This window comes from Narcine bancroftii, chromosome 9, assembly GCF_036971445.1.
Source record: "Narcine bancroftii isolate sNarBan1 chromosome 9, sNarBan1.hap1, whole genome shotgun sequence".
In the NCBI taxonomy this organism is placed as follows: Eukaryota; Metazoa; Chordata; class Chondrichthyes; order Torpediniformes; family Narcinidae; genus Narcine; species Narcine bancroftii.
In genome coordinates, this window is record NC_091477.1 from 49,943,894 (window position 1) to 49,966,582 (window position 22,689).

The 22,689-nt window shown below is 44.5% G+C and overlaps 2 protein-coding genes across 17 annotated transcripts in view; one reads left to right on the forward strand and one right to left on the reverse strand.

Annotated features, from left to right (window-relative positions):
* Positions 1-13,286, reverse strand: part of LOC138743574 (protein INSYN2B-like) — a 107,375-nt gene extending 94,089 nt beyond the window's left edge. For 7 of the 16 annotated variants that reach the window (XR_011344955.1, XM_069899078.1, XM_069899089.1 and 4 more), the window contains exons 1-2: positions 13,195-13,286; positions 7,276-9,329 (exon numbers count right to left, since the gene is read on the reverse strand). Coding sequence is in view for 15 of the 16 variants with exons in the window: in XM_069899078.1 (XP_069755179.1) it covers positions 7,276-8,486 (1,211 nt within the window). In the remaining variant the exon portion in view is untranslated. Of the gene's footprint in view, positions 1-3,298; positions 3,378-7,275; positions 9,330-11,345; positions 11,491-12,044; positions 12,132-13,194 lie in introns of those variants that run through there. The other 9 variants (XM_069899081.1, XM_069899086.1, XM_069899085.1 and 6 more) reach the window with 9 other exon arrangements.
* LOC138743573 (dedicator of cytokinesis protein 2-like) overlaps positions 1-22,689 on the forward strand; it is a 699,740-nt gene that overhangs the window by 422,798 nt on the left and 254,253 nt on the right. The gene's annotated exons all lie outside the window — the stretch shown is intronic.

The window sequence follows — 22,689 nt, forward strand, 5'->3', positions numbered from 1 at the left end:
CAATGCAATTACAACCCCAGTGATCAGGTTCAAATCCCAAAAGGAGTTTGCACGCTCTCCCTGACTCTGCGTGGGTTTCTCCTGCTGTTCAAAATGTATCGGGGATTGTAGATAAATTGGGCGGCGCAGGCTTATGGGCCAAAAGGGACCGTTACTGTGCTGCATGTCTAATTTTTTTTAATAGGTGGAAGAAAATATAAAAATGTAGTAAAAAGAAAAAAAAAACACAATTTAGTGGATCGAGAGTTTCACATAATGGAGTAGTTTTTTTCTTTAGTTACCTATTTTAAAAACCACAGAGAATAACTATGTTACTTACTTAAAGAATCCGCTCAGAAATACAATAGAAACAAATTTCAGAAGTGAAGAACAGGAGGCGTACACCACTATATCATTCGATACATGAGAGCTAGGATGAAGGTACATCTGAGACTTATAAAATATAGCTGAAAATTATGGGAATTTTGACAGAACAAAAACAAAGCTGAGGAAGACTAAGAAGGAGTATGAAAATGTCAAAAAAAAACCCAACACAAGTAAAATAGCAAGAGGATTTACACAGCTATTAGAACACACAAAACATTCAGAAGGCATAGCATTCACTGCAGCCTTAATGGTGCCACCTTGCATATGAGAACAAGGAACTTGATTGACAAGGACTGTAAAGTGCTTTTGATAAAATAAGGTGCAAGTGGAACTGCAGGGAAGTTGTAAGATGGATCTGAAAGAGCTCTTACTAGAAACCAATACTGAGAAAGATGCTGCACTAAGGACCGACCTAATTGTATTCACCTCAGAAGAGTGAAAGAAGGAAGCAATAGAGGCACCGAATGTAATAATGTTTAATGAATGCTGTGGGAGAGCAGCACACATTAGGAGCCTTTGTCTTTGTGAAGATGAAGATTGGGCTATGTTCTAATGATAAAACTTCTGGCCCTTGGATATGTTGCAGTAAAACGGGTGCAGTAAACAAGCAGTAAAGATCTCCTTTACACCGGAGAGACTGGACGCAGACTGGGAGATTGCTTTGTTGAGCGCCTTGGCTCTGTCCACCGAAATAGCTTGGATCTCCCAGTGGCCACCTATTTCAATTCTCCACCCAATTCCCTGTCAACATGTCTGTCCATGGTCTCATGCACTGCCAGACTGAGACCACCCGCAAATCGAAGGAACAGCACCTCATCTTCCGATTGGGCTGCTTCCAACTGGATGGCATTAATAGCACCTTCTCTGGCTTTCATTAAACCCCTCCCCCATCCCTTCTTCCAACATTGTCTCTCCATTCCCTGTCTCCTTTCACACAGATATGATAAACTCCCTTATTATATCCAATTAACACTTTTTGTTGGTCTGGATTCCTCCCCCATTATTTGAATTCTGACACTTTCTGATATTTCCTCCTTCTACCTTTTCTGATTTTTTTTTCCCTGAAGAAGGGCTCAGGCCCAAAACGTCGGCAATATATCTTTGTCTCCTCTAGATGCTGAAAAGACCGGCTGAGTTCCTCCAGCATTTCAGAGGAATGCTGCCTTTTGTGTTTCACTCAGTAAAATACATCCCCCTGTTGTCAAAATTAAGTGACGCTGTGTATTGCTGAAAATTGCATTGTCATCTTTATATTCTGATCTTTCATGGCCTGGCTCCGATCTTTCTATCACAGCATATGCTTCGACCCCCACCGCACTCTGAGACTTTCAGATTTGGTTTATTCGCTTTGTAGCACTTCAGTTCACCATCGTTGCACAGCCAACAGTTCTATCCTGGGCCTCTCTGCCTTTTCCTTCCAAGAAGATGCTGAAAACTGAGGGAATTTAAGCGTTTGGTGAACAGACAGATTGGTGTAGCTGAGTCCATGGCCAGGTCATCTGTGGTCTCGCTGAATGGCCAAGCAGACTTGATGGGCCGAATGGCCGATAACTGCTCCTATTATGATCTTGCATTGTTCAAGCATTTGAGGGCCCTGCCCTTATGGTTTATCATGTGGCTCATTGCTAAATACAGACTGATTACATTCCTGTGAAGCCATTTTGGATATTTCATTACATTTAATAGGATAGATTGAAGATAAGATGTTGTTATGGCTGCACAACTTGGATGGTGTTGATGAGATGGGGAGAAGTTGAGTGGAATGTGTCTGGTTGAATTTTCTTTGGGTGGGTTGGAAGTGGCTGAATTCCCTGACATCACTGGTAGCTTCCATTTCCAGCATTGATCAACTAAGCATGGGGGAGAAGACCTCAAACCCTTAGATCCTAAAAACCTATATACCTGGGGGAGAAGGCAAGCATTCATTTTGAGTAAATGGGTAAAAGGTGGCACCAACATCAATCCTTTCCTGTCCCTGATGATTTCTTGCATCACAGGCCAATAATTAAATTGGTTGGGCCCATTCTGAGTTAGTTATTTGTTATATTTTCTTCTGACATGAGGGGAGACCATTTAGTCCTTCAAGCTTCTACTGGCTCTTTCGAGCAATCCTGTTAATCCCATTCCCCCACTTATTTCCCTGTAACCTTTTTTCTTGCAAGTGTTCATTGACTTCTGCCCCAAAACTCCTCACATCTATCTGCATACTGGGAGTTGTGCCAAGTGGCCAGTTAACCCTCAGATGGCAGATTTCCTAAAGGTCAGAGCAAACCGGGGCACGCAGAGGAAAGCCCAGAGAGAATGAAACACCATCCACACAGCATTGGTGATCAGAATCATATTTGGATCAGTGGAGCTGTGTGTCAGCTGCACTAACTACTGCAGCACGTGACAGCTGTACTGAACCCTTCTTTCAGTCTGTAAAATCCTGAAGGCCAGGTATGTGTTACTGCAAGGTTTGCAGGATTGTGGGGGGGAAGGAAGATGTGCAGACAATTTTGAAACAGTGTCAGGAAGCCAGGATATATAAATGAAATAGGCTGAATGACCTCCTTCGGCATTCAAAGATTCCTTGATCTCAATTATAATTGAGATGGGGTGTAGCTGCAAAGCATTCTTTCCAGAAGGGCAGAATTAAAAATCAGCCGGGCATCCTGTTCCATCCTTACACCAGGAATGTGCTTTATTGCGGGAGTTGGATCTTACATGGCGATCTCTTTTCCACCATTGTAAGTCAGCCTGCCAACTACCCATGGGTGAAGAATGCTTCTTGAGCACCTGACAGAGTACTGCAAAACCTTTCTGTTATATGGTGCCAAATAATCTTCAAATATCTCCCCCATCCTGAACACTCACAAATGGGAAGGGGAAGATCACGGGAACACTTCACGCAATTAACGGAGTCACCGTCCTCATCTGCATTCAGACCAATGATAATTCAATGAGGCTAGGTCGAATTCCTGAAGTTTCCTAACTTCAGCAGATGAGCTGCAACAGTTGAAGAAGGCTCCCTGTTAATTAGAAAATGCTTTTAGATTCATTCTGACTAGTGTTCGACACTTCCCTGGGACACATTTAAATCAAAAATGTAGGATCAATAAAGCAGGAATAGCCCAGCTGGGAAAACTAATTGGTTTATAGGCAAAAAAAAATATCTAATTTTTATAATTACAGTGTAATTATCACACTACACCCTACAATTTCCGGCACTGTCTTAATGTAAATTATTCGATTTTGCCAAATGCTTTTCAGTTGGCTACAATGGGATGAATGCTGATTTTGCGTGATAGTGTAAAACAAGTGTTAGCGGACCATCTCAAGACTCCTAATTATTTTTATTTGAAAAGAAGTTAGTGATGTAACACCAGTTGCTGAAACTTGTTCCTTGAGTTACCTCACAAGTCAAGATCTAACCCATTTCTCTGAATGTTGCATAACATTTCTTGTCAACAGATGGGGGTCTACTTTTAGAAGACTGTCAGTACATTGCAGTCATCTGCCACTATAGCATAAGTGAGAGCAAACAAGGATTATTCTGCTGCTGTTAAACTTTCTCTTTTGATTACAAACTCCAGCTTCCTGCTCCTAAATGCAACAATGTCTGCATAGCTCTGCAACTGAGGTATCAAGCATCATTTATTTATTGCAATTAACACTATACAGCAGGGGTGTCAAACTCAAATTCACAGAGGGCCAAAATTAAAAACTTGGACTAAGTCGAGGGCCGAACTAAATATTTATTGAAAATTTTCAACAACATCTGCATGTTTTCTCTCAACATATGTAATGTTAAACTTTTTCTTATTAAAATAAATGTTTAATAATAGTTTTGGTTAAACTCTTTCCATAAGAAGCATTCACAAATAAGAAATAAAATATTCAATAAATAATATTTCTCTCTAGCCTTTAAGCCAAGGATCGCACATTGCCGAGAAGCATGCCAGGAAGTGGAGGTCTGCATGGAGCCCTCCCCAGCCCAGCCAGCAAACCCGAGCGGCATCCCCCCCCGCCCCCTCTCCCTCCTCCGCCCCCGCCTCCGCCTGCCGCAACCGCCGCCAACAACCCAAGGAGTCCCCGCTGGTCTCACCATCTCACTGGGAATACCGTGAGAGGGGTGGAACTCGTCCGCGATCTCCACCCCAGCGGAAAGTCCGATGCCCAGCAGCACCCGCCCACAGATGAAACTCAAGGAGACGCGGAGGTGACCCACCACATCCAGCCACATGGAGCTAGGCGGCGGGTCCGTTGTAGCTAGGCGGCGGGTCCGCTGGAGCTAGGCGGCGGGTCCGCTGGAGCTAGGCGGCGGGTCCGCTGGAGCTAGGCGGCGGGTCCGCTGGAGCTAGGCGGCGGGTCCGCTGGAGCAAGGCGGCGAGTCCGCTGGAGCTAGGCGGCGGGTCCGCTGGAGCTAGGCGGCGGGTCCGCTGGAGCTAGGCGGCGGGTCCGCTGGAGCTAGGCGGCGGGTCCGCTGGAGCTAGGCGGCGGGTCCGCTGGAGCTAGGCGGCGGGTCCGCTGGAGCTAGGCGGCGGGTCCGCTGGAGCTAGGCGGCGGGTCCGCTGGAGCTAGGCGGCGGGTCCGCTGGAGCTAGGCGGCGGGTCCGCTGGAGCTAGGCGGCGGGTCCGCTGGAGCTAGGCGGCGGGTCCGCTGGAGCTAGGCGGCGGGTCCGCTGGAGCTAGGCGGCGGGTCCGCTGGAGCTAGGCGGCGGGTCCGCTGGAGCTAGGCGGCGGGTCCGCTGGAGCTAGGCGGCGGGTCCGCTGGAGCTAGGCGGCGGGTCCGCTGGAGCTAGGCGGCGGGTCCGCTGGAGCTAGGCGGCGGGTCCGCTGGAGCTAGGCGGCGGGTCCGCTGGAGCTAGGCGGCGGGTCCGCTGGAGCTAGGCGGCGGGTCCGCTGGAGCTAGGCGGCGGGTCCGCTGGAGCTAGGCGGCGGGTCCGCTGGAGCTAGGCGGCGGGTCCGCTGGAGCTAGGCGGCGGGTCCGCTGGAGCTAGGCGGCGGGTCCGCTGGAGCTAGGCGGCGGGCCCGCTGGAGCTAGGCGGCGGGTCTGTTGTATCGGCGCCACTGTGAATATCTAATTAACTTTCCCGTTAACTATATCGGTGTACTGCTGTGCCTGCTGTGGAAGTGCTAAAAACTACTATGGTGGTGCCTGCTGCTGTGCATGTGCTATACTTGCGCGGCGGCCAGCGGGCCAACTCTAATATATATTTAATATGATCTTGCGGGCCAAATTTGGCCCGCGGGCCAGAGTTTGACATGTGTGCTATACAGCATTAAAACTGAGATAGCGCTCCCTGACCCAGTACAAAAACTGCCTAACAATACAATGCCACATACGATCAATTTTCAGAAACCATACAATGAGATAGGTTACAGCTCAATGTTATAAAATGTTCGCCAGTTTCGGGTGAAGGAGAATGTTCCCTGCGCCTGAGGGGCTGCTACAGGCTCTGTTCGCACAGCCTTCAGCAGGTCCTCTCCACAGATGTTAAGTTTTCCAGCGGTAGGGAACCCAACTACCGCCCAGTCACGTTCACGCAGCCCATGCCCTCCCTCCCACGAGGCCCAGACATCGCAGCCTCAAGTCTTCCATTTATTCACGAGACCTAGGCACATCTCCCCTGATCTTCGCTACACTTTTCGCACTGGCCGCCGTCTCTGACTCCGCCTCTTGTCCTTTACACTCAGCCCGACAATAGTCACCTCTGACAATGTTCTTAAGAGATGAAGAACCGCTGGTCTCCAATGACGCAGGTGATTCGGCCTCTTCCATTTGGCCATGTCCGAAGCTCCATACCTCTGTTGGCTGAGTTCCCCAACTCTGCAGCATCTGCTCCCATTTGGTATGTTCCACTGGCAACACACAACTCCCCGCAGCCAATGCCCATTTTCATCCAATTAAAAGTTCTTCACGGTTCCAAACATCTAAGTCTTGCAGCAACCGTGATCAGGAGTAGCTCCTGCAGACACGTCCACACCACCATTTTCAGAGTCTATGAACCTGATCCTCCAAAATATTCCCACGACCATTAGGATACCCAGTAAAAAAAAAGAATGGGTGCAGTGGGTCAGCAGCAATGCCAAGCATTGCAAATGTGCCCGATGAGGATGCTGTTTCTGTGTCTACCTGGAATATGCAAGCAACTCTTGTTCACTGTGAATGGCTTGCATACATAACACATTCTATACTTGAATAATGATGTTCTTGATTTATTTTCTATATTAAAAGTATCCATCTTGTCACAAAGGAGACAGCCTCTCTGTCCTACCCTGACCATAACACCATTCCAAGATCACCAATCTGACTGCACTATTGAAACAGTACAATATTTTCCAACTGCTAATGTTTATCTATATTTATTGCAAAAGGTATTTATTACCTTTTTCTCTTGTGGTACGTTGTGTAAATTTGTACTTCTTGTTAGTGTGTTTTATGCACCCTATAAGGATGCAGCAAGAAAGAACTTCATTGCAGCTGTACATTGTACTTTAATTATCGTGTGAGTGAGAGAGATAAAATGTATATTTCACAATTCCACTGAAACTTGCAATCAGCCTCACACATGGGATCATAGAAATCTAGAACTTTTACCCTCAAGGTTTGTGACATGGAGTTAATTGAAGCTTATATGAGCAATACTTGGATCTTTATTAGCTCATTGAAGGATGGTAGCTCATTGAAGTTGATCTCTAAAGGTACAGGATCGAGTAGGTTAGGGGAAGAAGTCAGAAGGTTATATTTTCCCTCTCTCAATGTGCTGGGCTCACTTATCTCATTGCTCATATCACCTGTTCGACATCCAGATCTCAGCAAATTGAAGAATGTTCAATTCCACTGAACCTCTTAGTGTTAAAATTGGGTAAGAAGTGTGAGACAAACATTTCAAAAACACTGAAAATATAATAAAAGTCATCATACCCTTCATTAAGAGCTTTTGTTTTCTCCATGTCCTGAATTACATTCAGAAGGACTTTGATCTTGTGTTCATTGGACTGTAGGGTATCCTCAATGAACTGCATCCTGCCTTGTAGATCAAATAGGTCCCCTTGTGTCAAATGGATTTGATTAATTTCCTTAATCCTTTTGCTTGTTTGAGATTTTATTTCCATGTCACAGGAAGCTGTATGATTTTGAATGTTGTCTGAAGCAAGTTCTGTGTCTGAGATGACCGGCTTACTGTTAATTAGTGAGCATGACGTTGATTTTGAGACGTATATGTCCACTCGTTCACCATTGCTGACACACTCGGGAGAAAGGATTGAACACTCTGGCCACATGCTATCGCTGCAGTGGTCTTCCTGGCCAGGCTCGGTTGGAGCCGATGACTGTGTTAATGCCAGTTCTCCTTCATGAGAACAATTTTGATGTGATCGATTTCCATCCAGTGTACTTTCAGCCAAGGATGGACCTGAGTTGGAATGGGGATGGTCAGGGTCTGATGGGTGATCCAACATCAATAATGTCCCAGAACAGTGTCCATCTGCAGAAGTGTCCGGGCTGTGGCACAATGCAGACACCTTGACTGGGATCTCTTGTTCTCTGGACTCTGCTGATTCTGGCGGGGGCTTCTTCCTGATCCTGCTACAGGTGCCCAGCTGGGTAGATGCCCCTGCAGCCCCTTTCATTGCCGATGAACCCGGTTCACTCCGATCAACCTGTGTTGCAGCATCTGCAACTTCCAAAGCCAGGCCTTTCCTAGTGGGGGTAACCCCTGAAGCTTTAGCTGACTCCATTAGCACAGAGCCCTTAGCTGACTTGCTGGTGTTCTTCATTTTACCTTTGAACCTTGGAAGGTGTTTCCTCAGACTGGGTGAGGTCTGAATAGCAATGCTTTTGAGAACACTTTGCCTCTTTGGAATCACCAGCGAGCAGCTGGCCAGTCCCTGCGACCTTGGGCGTTGTGCTTTGCCTCTTGACACAGGCTTGCCTTTGGTCTTCTCCCTCATGCTCGCCGAGTGTTCCTCTTTGAAGTGCACTTGCTGAACTTTGCTCTTGTGCTCTTGCACCTGGCTGGCAGAGTCGCCCAAATTCTGGCCTTGTTTGAGCTCAAGGGAGCGTGTGTTTGAGTCTTGCAGTGGAGCACTATTACATCTGGGAGGTTGCAAGTAATTGCTCTCTTTACGACCCATTACAGTGCTCGATGACAAGAGGCAAAGTTATGGTTGAGCATGGGAACTGCAGGTGGAAATATCTCCCTGACCAAAACAGCGACAGTCAGTTTATCACACACTGATCCACAGCGCAAGGTCAACAGTTACAACTGTTCAAATTTTCAGCAAACTGAAGGATGCGTAGCAGCAGAAGACAGAATCTTTATGAACACCGTTGGTTCTCCTCAAGGTGGGCTGACAGACAGGAGGGCAGCCAAGAAAAAAAGCATTCCATGTAAAGTTGAGTGTGCCTTGAAAAAGAAAAGTCAAGACCTTGACATCTCTGGGGTTTAATCAAAACTGTACAAATTGTGCTTTGTGGCTTTGCAATGCAACTCAGCTCATTGTAAAATGATACAAAAGCTATTTTAAGGGCTGTCGCATGACCACAGAGCCAAAAATAATGTAACAATCAATCTCAAATGAAAGTTCAGATTTTCTCAAGTTTCTGGGGAGGCTTGGGCTGTGCACAGTGAGAGGCCACTACAGTTCCTGCAACAAGTTCCTTGGGTGAGCTCTCCTACTGGTGGTGACACGTTCAAGTGGAACCCACTGAGAACCGTCTCCATCCCACAGAGTCCTTTGCTCCTCAGCCTGCAAAGCCCAATCAGCTCCAAGTCGAGGGGAAGAGAGAGAGCAAAGCCGTACAATTAAATCAAAGCAGGTCCATTGGAATATATCCCATTGATTTCTGGTGTTTACAAGTTGGAGGCCGCTGAGCCAATCTTCAGTAGCTTTGACATTTGGACGCTGGCCTGAAAAACCAGGGCTGAAGACCTGAGAACACAGTGGACAATTGGCTATGAAAAATCATGGCCGTTTCTGGAAATAGAATACAAAAAGAAAACCACTCAGTGTTTTACTCTGAGTAACATTTCAAGGGGCAACCTGATAGAAGTTAATAAAATCATGTGACAGCCATGGACTGTCGGAATGTTTTCCCCAGGGGAAAAGTGTCAGACACCAGAGGATATGTTTAAGATGAAGGAGAGAAAGTTTAAAAGAGATGTGCTGGGCATGTATTTTACAGAGTAGATGCCTGGGACGGGCTGCCAGGAGTAGTGGCAGAAGCAGATACAATAGTAGTGTTTAAGAAGCTTTTTTGATAGATTTAAGTGGGATGGATATCAAGTGCAAGGAGTGGAGTTTTAGTTTGATTTGGGCATCAGGTTCAGCACAGACAGATGGGCCAAAGGGCCTGTTCCTGTGCTGTACTGTTCTGTGTTCTTTAAGAAAAAAGACAGTGATTTCCAGCTTGAAACTGCCTTCCATGCTGACTTTTAATTTCATTCAGAGCCAAGTCTCGAGCCCCAAATGCTCAGTTGTTGAAGGGTTTTCTCGCTAAATATTTCTAGCATCAGTTTATACCTTGTGGTAAATTATTCATCTCAGTCAGGATACTACAGCCAGTTGAAGATTTGTTAATCAGCAGGATTTATTTTCTAATGACCACCTGCTGGAAACATCTGTAGGTGCATGTCACTTTACCAAGCGGTCAGTCTAGAGGGAAGATTTGGGGACAATACTGGAGTAAAATGTTGCTGGCAAGACAACAGGTGCCTCAGAGAAAAGGAGTAAAAAAATCTTTGAAGCTGAAAGGGGAAAGAGCTAATGTGAATTTATTATTTTTTAAAAAATTTTATGTATACAGCATGGTAACAGGCCATATCAGCCCCTTGAGTCCGTGGTGTCCAATTTACACCAAATTAACCTACAACTCCCGGTATGTTTCAAATAGTGGGAGGAATCCATAGTCTCTGGGGAAAGCCCACGCAGACACGGAGAGAACGTGCAAACTCCTGACAGACAGCATGGGATCTGAACTGCAATGCCAACCGTGCCATCCCCTGACTTGTACAATGAGTGTTATATAAGAAAGTCTACATATGCTGGGGTGAAGTGCAACATGCTGGAGATGCTGTATGACCTGCTGAGTTTCTCCAACACAGTGGTATATTGTACTGTTTACTGTTACTTTTTATCACGATTCCAGGTTGGAGAATGAAGAATGAACTTGCAAGAATGTTGAACATTTCACATTTTCCCAGAGGGCTCACATTCCAAAGACTTCAGCGCATTCTTTTCTAGTTATAGCAAATGCAGAGTAATGCAGTAAAATTATTGACTCAATGGTGAGAACATTGACAGGAGGAGGTTCACTGGACAAGAGTTGCTGACCCTCCAGTTTTATCTGCAGGGTTTGGAACAATTCCTCAGAAAATAAAGGATTCGAGTCAAAAAGGCCATTAATATTAAAAGAGTTCCATTCCTTGGAATTTTTAATTTCATGATGATCTCTCTCTCGTTGGACTGGTGGGATGATTAGAGGCTGGTAACGATGTGGTATAACCTTCATTAATCCTACCACAGCTGGCTTCTCTCAATATACAGTTTAGTAATACATTGTAGCTGATACTGATGCAAGCCCCAAACAAGCTTTCATCTTTATTGCACTGATTGAATCAACGTTTCACACTATTCTAGGCAGATAACCAAGCACTGACACCAGAATTGTGGTTCTGTTCTCAGTTACTCTGCATAGAAGGCACTGAATGGACCATGTTCAGTAAAGACAAGGGGAGATATTAACTTTTTTTTAATTGCAGTTGATACAGGTGAATTGAGTGCCTTTCTTTTTTTTTGCCTATTTAGAACAGCATAGGAACTTGGGTACGAAAAAATAGTTTATAGAGAAAATAATACTGAATTTACATAGTGCATCAGTAACACTTTTGGAAATGACACTGTGTATGTCAATTATTAAATGATATTTTGTTTTTTTAAAGATTTGTAATGTATATTTTCAATAAAAGCAGGAATTGAAAACTAGCTCCTCACCTGACCTGAGGGCAGTCTTGGGATTAATGGCCAAGTGTTAAGCAAATAGAAGTTCCTGATCATTGCCTTCTGACCCCTGTTGGTGTAAGGGTATCAGGATAAAGATAGAATGGGACTGGGCCATTGCCACTGCTTGTTGTCCAGACTTGGAAGGAAAGAAGGAGAGAGTTAAAACGCTTATGGGAGAAATCGCCCTCGATTGCCAGGACTAATTTCACGTGAGAGCAATGGCCATGGGTTTGACTCACTGCGGAAGTTGCCTATTGCTGCACATTTACTAAAGTTGAATTTTTACCCCTTGATTTCCCTGGAGCCCAGTCCATAGAACCATACAGCATAGAAACAGACATTTCAATCCATTAAGTATGTGCTGAACTATTATTCTACTTAGTCGCATGGACTTGCATCCAAACCATAGCCCTCCTTACCCCTCACTGAGGTGAGTGGAGCTGAGGAACAAAACAACAGGATAAATTCACTGTGGTGAATAAAAATAAATAAAAAGAGATATAAGGGTTGTTTGAAACTCAGAGATCTGGCAGCATCCTTTGTAATACTCACATGCTCTGAGGTAATAAAGCCTCCTTAAATTACCATTTTAAAGGAAAATTATGTAACATGTCCTTAACCTTTTATCAGCAGGTGTTTACTGGGGATGAAACCTAGCACTAGAAATCTCTAAGATTAAGGTTATCTCACAGGAGGATCATGATACTGGAGACCATTTGGCCCTTCTGACTGCTCGGTGCTGTATTTTCTATCTCGCACCCTTCTTCCTCCATATCACTTCTGGTTGCTTCCTGAAAGTTTCTAGAGCATTTGATGGTGGTTCTCCTAGAACAAGAGAGACGTGTGGAATCAGGAAAGGTAGAGTAGATAAGGTGTGACACTTTTTTTTAAGGGTTTCTGCTGCTGCTTCCTGGTTACCGACCCCCACATCCCTTCATTTTAGGTTGGGAGTCAACAGGGTAAAGTCTTCACCACAACTACATCACACTTGCAACGATTTGCAACATTTCAGAGTGAGGCATGAGTGACTGAAATCAGGTTAAAATGCACATTATGCAGGGCATTATTTGTGCTTGCAGTAATCTACACTCCTGTTTCAAAACACCTTTCGAGGTGACTGTCTTTTCACAAGTGGGGACAGGGAGTTATATCAACTTTAATTACCCCTCAATTCTTTCTCCAAGTAGCTGCAGAATACCATCTACCAATTGTTCAGGGGAGACAATGATACTAGGCTCTCTTGATCCAACACCACAGTCTCCCTTTCTCCCTCTTTAAATTTCATCCCAACTTTCTCTCTCTCTCTCCCCCCCTCTTTTTCCTTTCTTTTGCCCTCTCTCCCTGCCTCTTTCTTTCTCATTCTCTCTCTCCCTCTCCACGCCTCAACACTCAGTGTTCCCGGCACCAGTTCCCTGGAGCTCTTCCCTTTTCTGGGTGTGGATCATGGGTGCATGAAGTACCTTGCCATTTCTACAGATAGAGCTGAAAGACTAAGGTGAAACTGAGAGAGAAAGCAGGCGGAGGAGATGAAACTTAACAACCTTGATTGGATTAGATCAAGTACCAGAATAACTCAGCAGATATGGAGCAGGAAGCAGATGTGAAGATGAAGCGATTAATACGCAGAGCCTCTCTGAAGGCATACCTGCCACCTCATAGCTCATTAAATCTGTAGGTTTAACACTGATGTAAGATACAGATTTAACTTGTACAGTGGGGTTAATGCACATTGAAAAGCTGATTAAAAGCACACAATGAGCTATCCCCTTTTATAAGCAATATGCTATAGAAATACATGGTAAGTTCCTCTGACAAATAATGTTACTGAAATGCTCCTCACCTGCTATTTCCCCTGTGTTGTGCGATATCCATGACGAGCACTGAGAGCGAACCCAGGAGTCCATTTTCAACTCTTCTCTTGAGGAGATCCCTGAAGTTAGCAACCTGACGGAACCAGCAAAAGCTTTCGTGAGACCAGTTTCTCAGCTGACCCCTTCATATTCCCATCTATCATTCCACCCCCCCCTTCCCCACCCAGCACGGAGTAATCCAGTCAAGTCATGACTTCTTGTCCTGATGAAGCACGAAGCAGGGGGATAAAACCTCGACAGTTCACTGATACTGTACCATGCCACCAAGAATCAGCTTCAGAATATCTACAATCAGAGCTGCAGCGCTGGTTGCAAATAAAGCAAAGGCAAACTCACAGTGCTGTCGCTGTGTGTCTCTCTCTCTCTCCTTTTTCTCTCTCTCTCTCTCTCATACACATTCCACGTGAGAACTCTACGCCACACTCAGACCAGAGGGGTTCCGGGTTAGGAACAGAGGTGGGATTTGGGTAAATAATTATCAGTCAGGCAGTCCACAAACCTGCTGTGGTAAATACTGTTTCCTCAATCCCGTCTCAGTCTGTTCCACAGTCTGCCTATCAGTGCAATCTGTTCATTCCTGTACATCATTAAAAGGGCAATGGAGCTGTGCACTTGTTTCTGTTGATTCAGTGATTAGATCAGATCACGATTTCCCTGCCTTGCCCTCCTTGTTTCCCTCAGTGCATCACGAGGACAATCTATCATTAAACACGTTGCAATGCAATCATTCATACAGGAGAGAGCCTTTGACTCATGGGTCTCATTGATATCATGTGATCACACCATATAGTGGGTTTATCATCTCCAACTACTGGGTTGATGTCTGGTGGGGGTTTAGTATCATCTCCTTGCCGGTGTGCTCAGCTGTGAAAGGGAAAAGTCAGGTTTGTGCCAAACTTCAGACGTCTCCCAGAAAGATGTCAGACTAGTGATATTGAATACCAAAATGAATGCCAAATGGGATTTTGTCCAGGGGGTATAGGTAGACTGCCTTCCTGGTGAAAGGAAGGTAGACTTCTTTAGTCAAGCTCACCACAGAGAAGGAGCCCTGTAAATTGTGAAGGTGATGTGAACCAACATCCTCTTTTGATTCCGATGATTGTCTCCAGCATTTCACTCACCATCTTGGAGAGTTAAAACTTATGCCATTGTTGCCTCCTTCTTATCCCTTCAAATTTAATTTTAAATTTTAAATTCAATTTTAATTTAATTTAATTTAAAGGTCTTTGGCTTGGCTTCGCAGACGAAGAATTTAAAGGTACAGCACTGTAAAAGGCCCTTCCTGCCCATGAGTTGGCATCACAAAAATACACCCATGTGAGATTGAATGAATGTCGCTGAATGAAGTGACTGAGACAGAGTTCAATGGACCGTCTCTCTCCCATCTGCATCATCACGGGTGAGGGGTTGTGTTTATTTTGAGCTCAAGAGTTAAGACTCACACAGCACTTTTCCATTTGGGGTGGCAACGCCTCTACAGCGCCAGCAGTCGGGACCAGGGTTCGAATCCCGGATCATTCCGGACTGGTCGGCCACCTGTGAAGAGCTCCTGTCTTTTGCTAATAAAAGCCTTGGTTTGGATCAACAAGTCTTTGGTTCTTTCGACGAGCTCTACAGTCACCTCCTCAAAAAAAAAACCACACATATCCATGCTGACAATGTCCAATCATTCCTTGCCTATCCAAATGTTGGCAGAATCCTGGCCCTCAGCATCCCCTCCAGATATTTTCTAACCACTGACGTCAAACTCACTGGCTTGTTGTTGCCTGGCTTGTCCTTGCTGCCCTTTTAAAAAAATAGTGCAACAGTAACCACTCTCCAGTCTTCTGGCTCTTCGCCTAAGGACATAAATTAGGAAAATATCCCAGCAAGGGCCTCTCCAATGTCTTCTTTAGCCTCTCACAATGTGCAAGGATGCGCTTCGTCAGGCCCTGGTGACTTGTCTACTTTAATACACTCTGAGGCTGCCAAAGAACATCTCCCCAGTGATCCCAATATGGTCTCGGACATAGCCGCTCATTTCCTTCCGTTCCTTGGGACCCACGATCTTCACCACTTGTGAAGACTCACGAAAAATAATCATGGCTTCCTCTGAAAAACCAGAAATGCCAACAAATCCCCACTTTTAAAAATATACAGGAACTATAGGTTAATTGGGGTATTTGGGTGACATGGGCACATGGGCTGAAATGTCCTGTTACCATGCTGGATGATTAACTTTAAAATTTAAAGTGAATCTCATCACCAGGGTGAAAGACAGTTCTCCTAGTTTTTACTCTAACTCAGTGGTTTTAAAACTTTTTCTTTCCACTCACATGCCACCTTAAGTCATCCCTATGCTATTGGGTGCTCTGTGATTAGTAAGGGATGGCTTAAGGTGGGATGTGAGTGGAAAGAAAAAGTTTGAAAACCACTGTTTTAATCGTCCCTAATTGACTCGTTATGTGCATGGTTTCAAAACTCCGAAGGAAATGGACCAATGACAATTTTTCTCAAGCAAAGTACTTAAGTAACAATTGGATTTAGTGCAGTGATTTTCAACCTTCCCTTCCCACCCACATCCCACCTTAAGCCAGCCCTTACTAATCACAGAGCACGGATGGCACAGGAATTACTTAAAGTGGGATGTGAGTGGAAAGGAAAAGGTTGAGAACCACTGTTCTAAATTAATCTAGCATTAATTGCTATTAAGCTGGTAATCTCACTTTTCTAGGTCATGGCATGACTTTAGTAGGGAAGATGAATGATAGGCTGGTCAATTAGATGTTATTTGTCTGAGGTTTGATGACTTCTAATGCATTTTCAGACTGACATATCAGGCAGTGCAGCCACAAAGGCATATGTGCTTGCACAAATGCCATGACAAATCCTTGTACACATCCTCAGAGGACCACACACTCAGATATTCACCTCCACAGATGCACACACAAGTACACACCCAAAAATAAATATACAACCATACAAGCACACTCAAACATTCTTACTAGAGCAGACACACCAACAGAGACATGTGAATCATGGAAATACAGACGCAAGCACCGTGCCCACCACCCCACCCCCACCCCCTCACTCATAAACATTTCTCGTGCACACCTGCAATTTTTCATATCTGCTGGAAGATGTTTTTCTGAGTATCTGCATTAAATAATTCCTTTGTGATTTCTCAAAAGAAGCCATTTGCCTCTATTAACTCACCTGTTTTATTTATATATGAAAGTGGCTTTGGATTTTTTGATTATTATACAAAAATGCTGGAGAATCTCAGCAGCTTCCTTTGTGTCACAAAGATAAAGTGTAACCAATGTTTAAGGCCTGAGCCCTTCATCAAGGTATGAGCATAAAGTAGGCAGGTGGCTGAATAAAATGCTGGGGGGAGGGCAGGAGAAGAGCACAGGCCCACAGGCAAGAGGTCATAGTGGATATGAGTGGGAGGGCGCTGTGATAGTACAGATTCTATCACCAATGTGTATATGTACAGATTGTAGTGTAGGATGACTGTGATTGGCTGAGACTGTAGCCACACCTACTGACAGGTCTTAAAGGATTTCTCCTAGCCAGACCAGGTCATTCTGGACTGGTCGACCTACTTGTAATATGCTCCAGTCTTTTAGTTAATAAAAGCCTTGGTTTGGATCAACAAGTCTTCGGTTCTTTCGACACGCTCTACAGGCACAAAAGAAAAAAAGCTGACAAGTGATAGGAGGAGGAGACAGTTCTCTTAATGAGGAGGGAAGGGGTGGAGAACTGGAGGAAAGGAGACAGGGGTGGGGATGAAAAGGAGACCAATAGAAATTGATGATAATAGCGTGCAGATGGAAATTTATTGGTGTTAGAGCCTGGGTTGTCAGGTCGATTCCATTTCATACCATTCACTCTTTGTTTTTGCTAATTATTTGGCCTATTCCTGTCCTGACGTAAATGATCTCTCTAGAGCTGACTCCACAGAACTGTCCTTTCCTTTTTTCTCATGGAACTCCAGTCAGTGAATGTTGTCCACCTCTCAATCACCATGGGCATCTCAGCCAAGCACACAGAAACTCTTGTAGGGTGGACTGAAGAAATCAGAAGCAGGGGATCTCAGTATTGCCTTCTGACATATTCCCAGCTCTCTGCACCGTGGTTACGATTCTCTCATCTCTAAGTCAGGTGGTATTCCAACTAAGATTAGGCAGCTCATGGCTGAATAAATACCAAATTTAATCTGTGAGATTCAATCCACGTTTTGTAATACATTGACTCACTCAATACTTGGGGAAGTGGAGGTTGGATAGAAAATTGACATATGGTAGGATGCTTAATTAAGAATTTGAACTGAGGAGGAGGTTCATGTACATATAAAGTCATTGAATTTTCAGCACAGAAACAGACCCTTTGGCTCAACTTCCCATGCTGCCTGGTTCTCTACCCAAGCTAATCCCATTTGGAAGGCATTGGGGCGATGAAGGCTGTTACAATAGGGACACTAAAAAGACTTAGATGGCTACATGGATATAAGAATAATGAAGGTTAAGGGTGTGAGGTAGGGAATGACTTGATTGTTGTGGAATAGATTTACATAGGTTGGCACAACATCATGGACTGTAGGGCCGGTACTGTGCAGTAATGTTCTATATGCTCTGTGCCTGCATTCAGTTCATATCCCTCTGTAGAATCATGTTAAATGGAGATGCACTTTACCCTCGCCTGTTGATGGGAAAACTGCAGAGCTCAGGGCTTCTCCCTAGTATAGGCAGCCTGTTGACCTCATTTTAACTGACACTATTTCAAGGCAATGAACAGATCAAACATTTCCCAATTCTGCGTGTGGGATTTGACTTTGTTCTGATTGGCTGTTGAATTTCCCCTTACTAAATGTAATACATCACACTAAATATAGTTTGAGATGTTTGCCAGAAAAGAGATTTAAGCTGTTTAAAAAAAAACAAAATTTGTTTCTTTCAAACTTGCAAGAGTCAGTTCTAACAAGTATTTTGGCTATTTGGATTGCGTTTTGTCAGTTGATCTGCAGTGGAGTTTCTAATCAACCACAGAGACAGATTTATAATAACATACTTAAAAAGTGTTCAATTAATAATTCAGCTTGAAGTGTCATCATTAATTATAGTGGGGAACCCGCAAATCATAAAATGCATTCAAGATGTGGATTGTTTAAATTATTAAAGGCAGCTGATAATTTAATTCTGCAGGTGACCCACAATGGCACACTCACCACTGAATCTAGAATTCCAATGTTCAGGACATACACCAGGGGTTTGGACACAGAATGTGGGTTGACAGCTCAATGTTGTGCCAGTGCTAAATATGTTAGATGTGCTGATCAAACCAATCTGACGTGCTTATAGAATCTACCACTGTACAAGCTGCTTCTTGGTTTGTCCACACAAGCTCATTGTTGACTTTCCCTGTGATGTCAAGCTTGCCTGGGATATGCTAAGAAGTCACATAAATACAATTCTAAACATATTTTACTGGAGCCATTAAATGGAAATGTTGCTGCATGTACAGTGCTCTCACATTCCCATCTATAATGCAGGAGTTTTGTATCCAGGTTTGGAGCCACATTTCTCAAGACTGTGATGTTCTTTTAACTGGAAACAAGCACAACTCATTACATTGCAGTGTGTTTGACAAGTACATACCGTGTGACAACTGATCTCACGAACCGCAGGTACATTCCCGCTCAACTATGCGATAATTTGTTTTCCTCAGAGCTGTGGTTAGCTGACGTAATGGAACTTTAATTAGAGGGACTAGAGAAGAAATGGAAAGTTATTCTTCAACATTGTTAAACCTCCATAATCTTCATCTTCTCCAGAGCTTTAGTGTCACTTTGCTGACTTGCACCAACATTCTTTAACCGATCGATATGGGCTCCATTCTTATCTGCCTCCATTTTACATTTCTCATCCTTTTCTGGGTCTCTCAGTTCTCATCTCTGCAATATCCAATGGAGCTAGCAGACTTCCAGGGTCTTTGTTTTCCTCCAACTCTCACCCATTCTTCATTTGCTCTGAACTTCTGTGGCTGCCAGCATCCTCTGCTCAAGCATTCTTTTCCAGAGGACTCAATCTCTTCACTTCTCCCACCTCTGTCCAAACAATCTTAAAGTCACTTTTAGCTTTGTCATTTTGCAATGTGCAAGGAGAAAATGGTGGAAAGGTTCTTAGTTTTGCAAAAGCAGTGGCGATCCATCTGAACTGCTTTCTGTATGGAATTCATGCAATGTTGAGGCCAATGAGTGCCAGATTAACCACCACCTGGGCCCATAGGATGAGCTTTAGCAAGGCCCTCTCCTGTCTAACCCCACCAGGTGATGCCCTCCCCTCACATATTTTAAATTTATCTGCTGAGTATGTATTCAGGGTATGCTTGTGTATGCTGTGCTCAGAAATGCTAGATAGAATTGATGGGCTGGGTGGCAATAGCCCGGAGGAGAGGGGTGCATGAGGAGGGGTGCATGAGGAGGGGAGGGGTTGCGTCGGTGGTGGGGTCCCTTGATGCTGGTCGATGGTGGGGACCTCATTGCCAAGCTCTGGGGCCAAGATGGTGGTGCCTGTGTTCAGTAGCGGCCTTGAGGAAGAAGTAATGGACCGGTGCAGGGCACCAGAAAATGGAGAGAACAGCCCCCATTTGAGAAGGAGTAGCAGAGGAGACAACCTTATGGGTCAGTGATCATGGTGACTGACCAGTGAGAGGTTCTGTGGCTAAAGAACATACAGGCAATGGGGTGCTGGTGATCCGAGGTGAGCAAATCATGCAAGCCATGGGCTGCTGGTGACTTGTGGTCAAAGGGACTCATCCCAGGATGCAGACTGTTGGAGACTGGCTGGAAACTGGCTGAAGGGATACCAGATATCGGAACAAGGATGTGAGAGGGGGCCTCAGGCGGGAGGAGCTCGTGAAGTTCCTCGGGCACTGAAGGCTTCTTGATCATGTCGGAGGTTTGGTTCTGTAGCACGTGTCGGCGATGGTTTTGGCTGATGGCTGAGCAGCTGCAGAGGCTACAGGAACGATCAATGCAAATCCGTGGACACCCCGTGTCCCTGAAGGGACTCTAATTTATTTATTTTTCTCTGATTGTAAGGGGCGCTGGCAATTTCTGCTGATGGCAAATCTTCATCTGATTGACTGCAGACTAAATGCAATTTTGTGTAATATTACATGGCAATAAAAGAATCATGAATATTTATTTTATATTTATTATCTTTTGTTTCTCTTGTGTGGCAAATTGATTTGTACTCATTGTTTGTGTATTTTACAAACCTGTTTGGCAGCAGCAACTAAGAATTTTGATGTTTCTGTACGTTGTACTTATGCATTTGATGACAAATTTTCATTCTCATCGTAAGATGGCTCATTGATGTTTCCATCTGTATCACCCATGACTAATCACCCCTCCGTGGTTTGGGGGAATAGAAATGAACATGGAAGATGATAACATCCACTTCATAAGATCGCCAGATATAAGAGCAGAAGTAGACCAATCGGCCCATTGGGTTGACTCTGCCATTTCATCATGAGCTGATCCTTATCCTTCAGCCCCACTCCCCGTAACCCTTGATGCCCACACTAATCAAATACCTGTCAATTTCTGTCTTAGATACACCCAACGACCTCGCTTCCACTGCTGCCTGTGGCAACAAGTTCCACAGACTCATGACCCTCTGACTAAAGAGGGTTAACAAAGGGTCATTTTATGTGCAGCTTCAGACCAATTACTTTATAATTGCCATTGGCCTACTATGGATGGCACAGTTAGCATAGCGGTTAGCTCAGTGCTTTTACGGTGCTAGCGACACAGGTTTGTATCTGACGCTGTTTGTAAGGAGTTTGTATGTTCTCACCCTGTCTGCGTGCATCCAGTTTCTTTCAAAAATGTAGGGGTTTATAGATTAATTGGTGTATTTGGGTGGCATGGCCTCATGGGCTGGAAGGTCCTGTTACCATGCTGTATGTCTAAAGTTAAGGTAAAATCCTGCTTGTAGAGGTCGTGGAGCTCACTTGTTGAAGTGACCAGTGGTGGTGGACGGAATGAGAGAGCAAATGTACCAAATGATTGTCAAACCTGAGTCACATGACCTGTGTGGCAACAGTACGAACTGCTGCACCATGGCGCTGTACACTGAGGCAAGGTGGTCCTCATCAATGACCCCCCCAGAAGCTGAGCCACACAGGGGGCCCACAAATGAGGCAAAGCTTCTTTAAACGTGAAGTCTTAAGCTTGCCTTTGACATATTCTGGCACGCCATACAAGTCCTGATTGCAGAGTTTTGGACTGAACCAGGTTCAGTCTTGCCCATTTTCTTTTTCTGAAACTTGCCTGGAGAGAGCTTATTGGGTGAAGCCACAATGTGATTCCTCACTCACCACGAGAAAGTGAAGAGTAATTCTGAATGAAATTTTACAACTGAACCAAAGTTGTTCCTCTGAACATCCAGTTAATATATCCCCTCTCTCTCTCACACACACACACACACACACACACACACACACACACACACACACACACACACACACACACAAATGTTATGTCAGATTTCCTTTCTAACTTACTGCATGGTGATGATTCTATACGTGCAGAAGCCAGTATGATAATCAGTAGACAGATGTCTGCCAAATGGAAATGATTGCATTGGCCAGCTCATTCCAGTCAACACATCAACTGACAAACATAAGAGAAAGAGAAAATTGGGCCTATTTGCACTTGTCTGAATTTAAAATAATGACAAGACAGACTGAGTAGGAGCCACGGGTGATAGAATGCAGGGTGTTTCATTCAATGTATCTTGACAGCAGCGTAAGTGCTTTGAGAGGCTTTAGTCAAGATGCCAAGCACCAGCTTTCTCTATCATTTGGCAATGTCGCTTTGCTTTATGTTGACGCAACTTGGGAGATCTGGAAGAATAATTTAATTCCACAGACGTGGTTTGCTGTGGAAAGGTTTGTTTAAGACTCTGAGAAATCCAGCATGTTACCTTTTGTTTAATTCCATTTCCTTTGCCTGGGCCCCTCCTGATTTATATCCTCAGCACTCGTTCCTTCTGGAAAATGGGTGGGGCTGTTTTCAACACAAAAGAAACCACCTTTTTGGGACACCCGTTTCCTTGTAAAGTCTAAGAATTTTAAGATGGGGGTGATGAGAATGGGAAATGAAGGCAATTTAGAAAAATCACTTTTCAGAGCTTGTTCATAGTAGAGAAGTGAGGAAATATTGTTTTTTTCCACTGAACTCATCCTCTCCTTGTGTTTATGAATTTTAAACTTGAAATTTAGACCAATCACAATGTGAGGCTTTATCACTAAAAAGGACACTCGTGCTTGTCCTCCTCTGCTTCTGTGTCAGACGCGTCGAGTTCTGACTGCTGTTTGCAGGACTTTTCTCTGGCTCCTTCATTGTTCATTGGCTCCTTCATTACACCTTTCAAAAGTATTTCATTGACCAGAATATGAAGAGGGAAGTAACG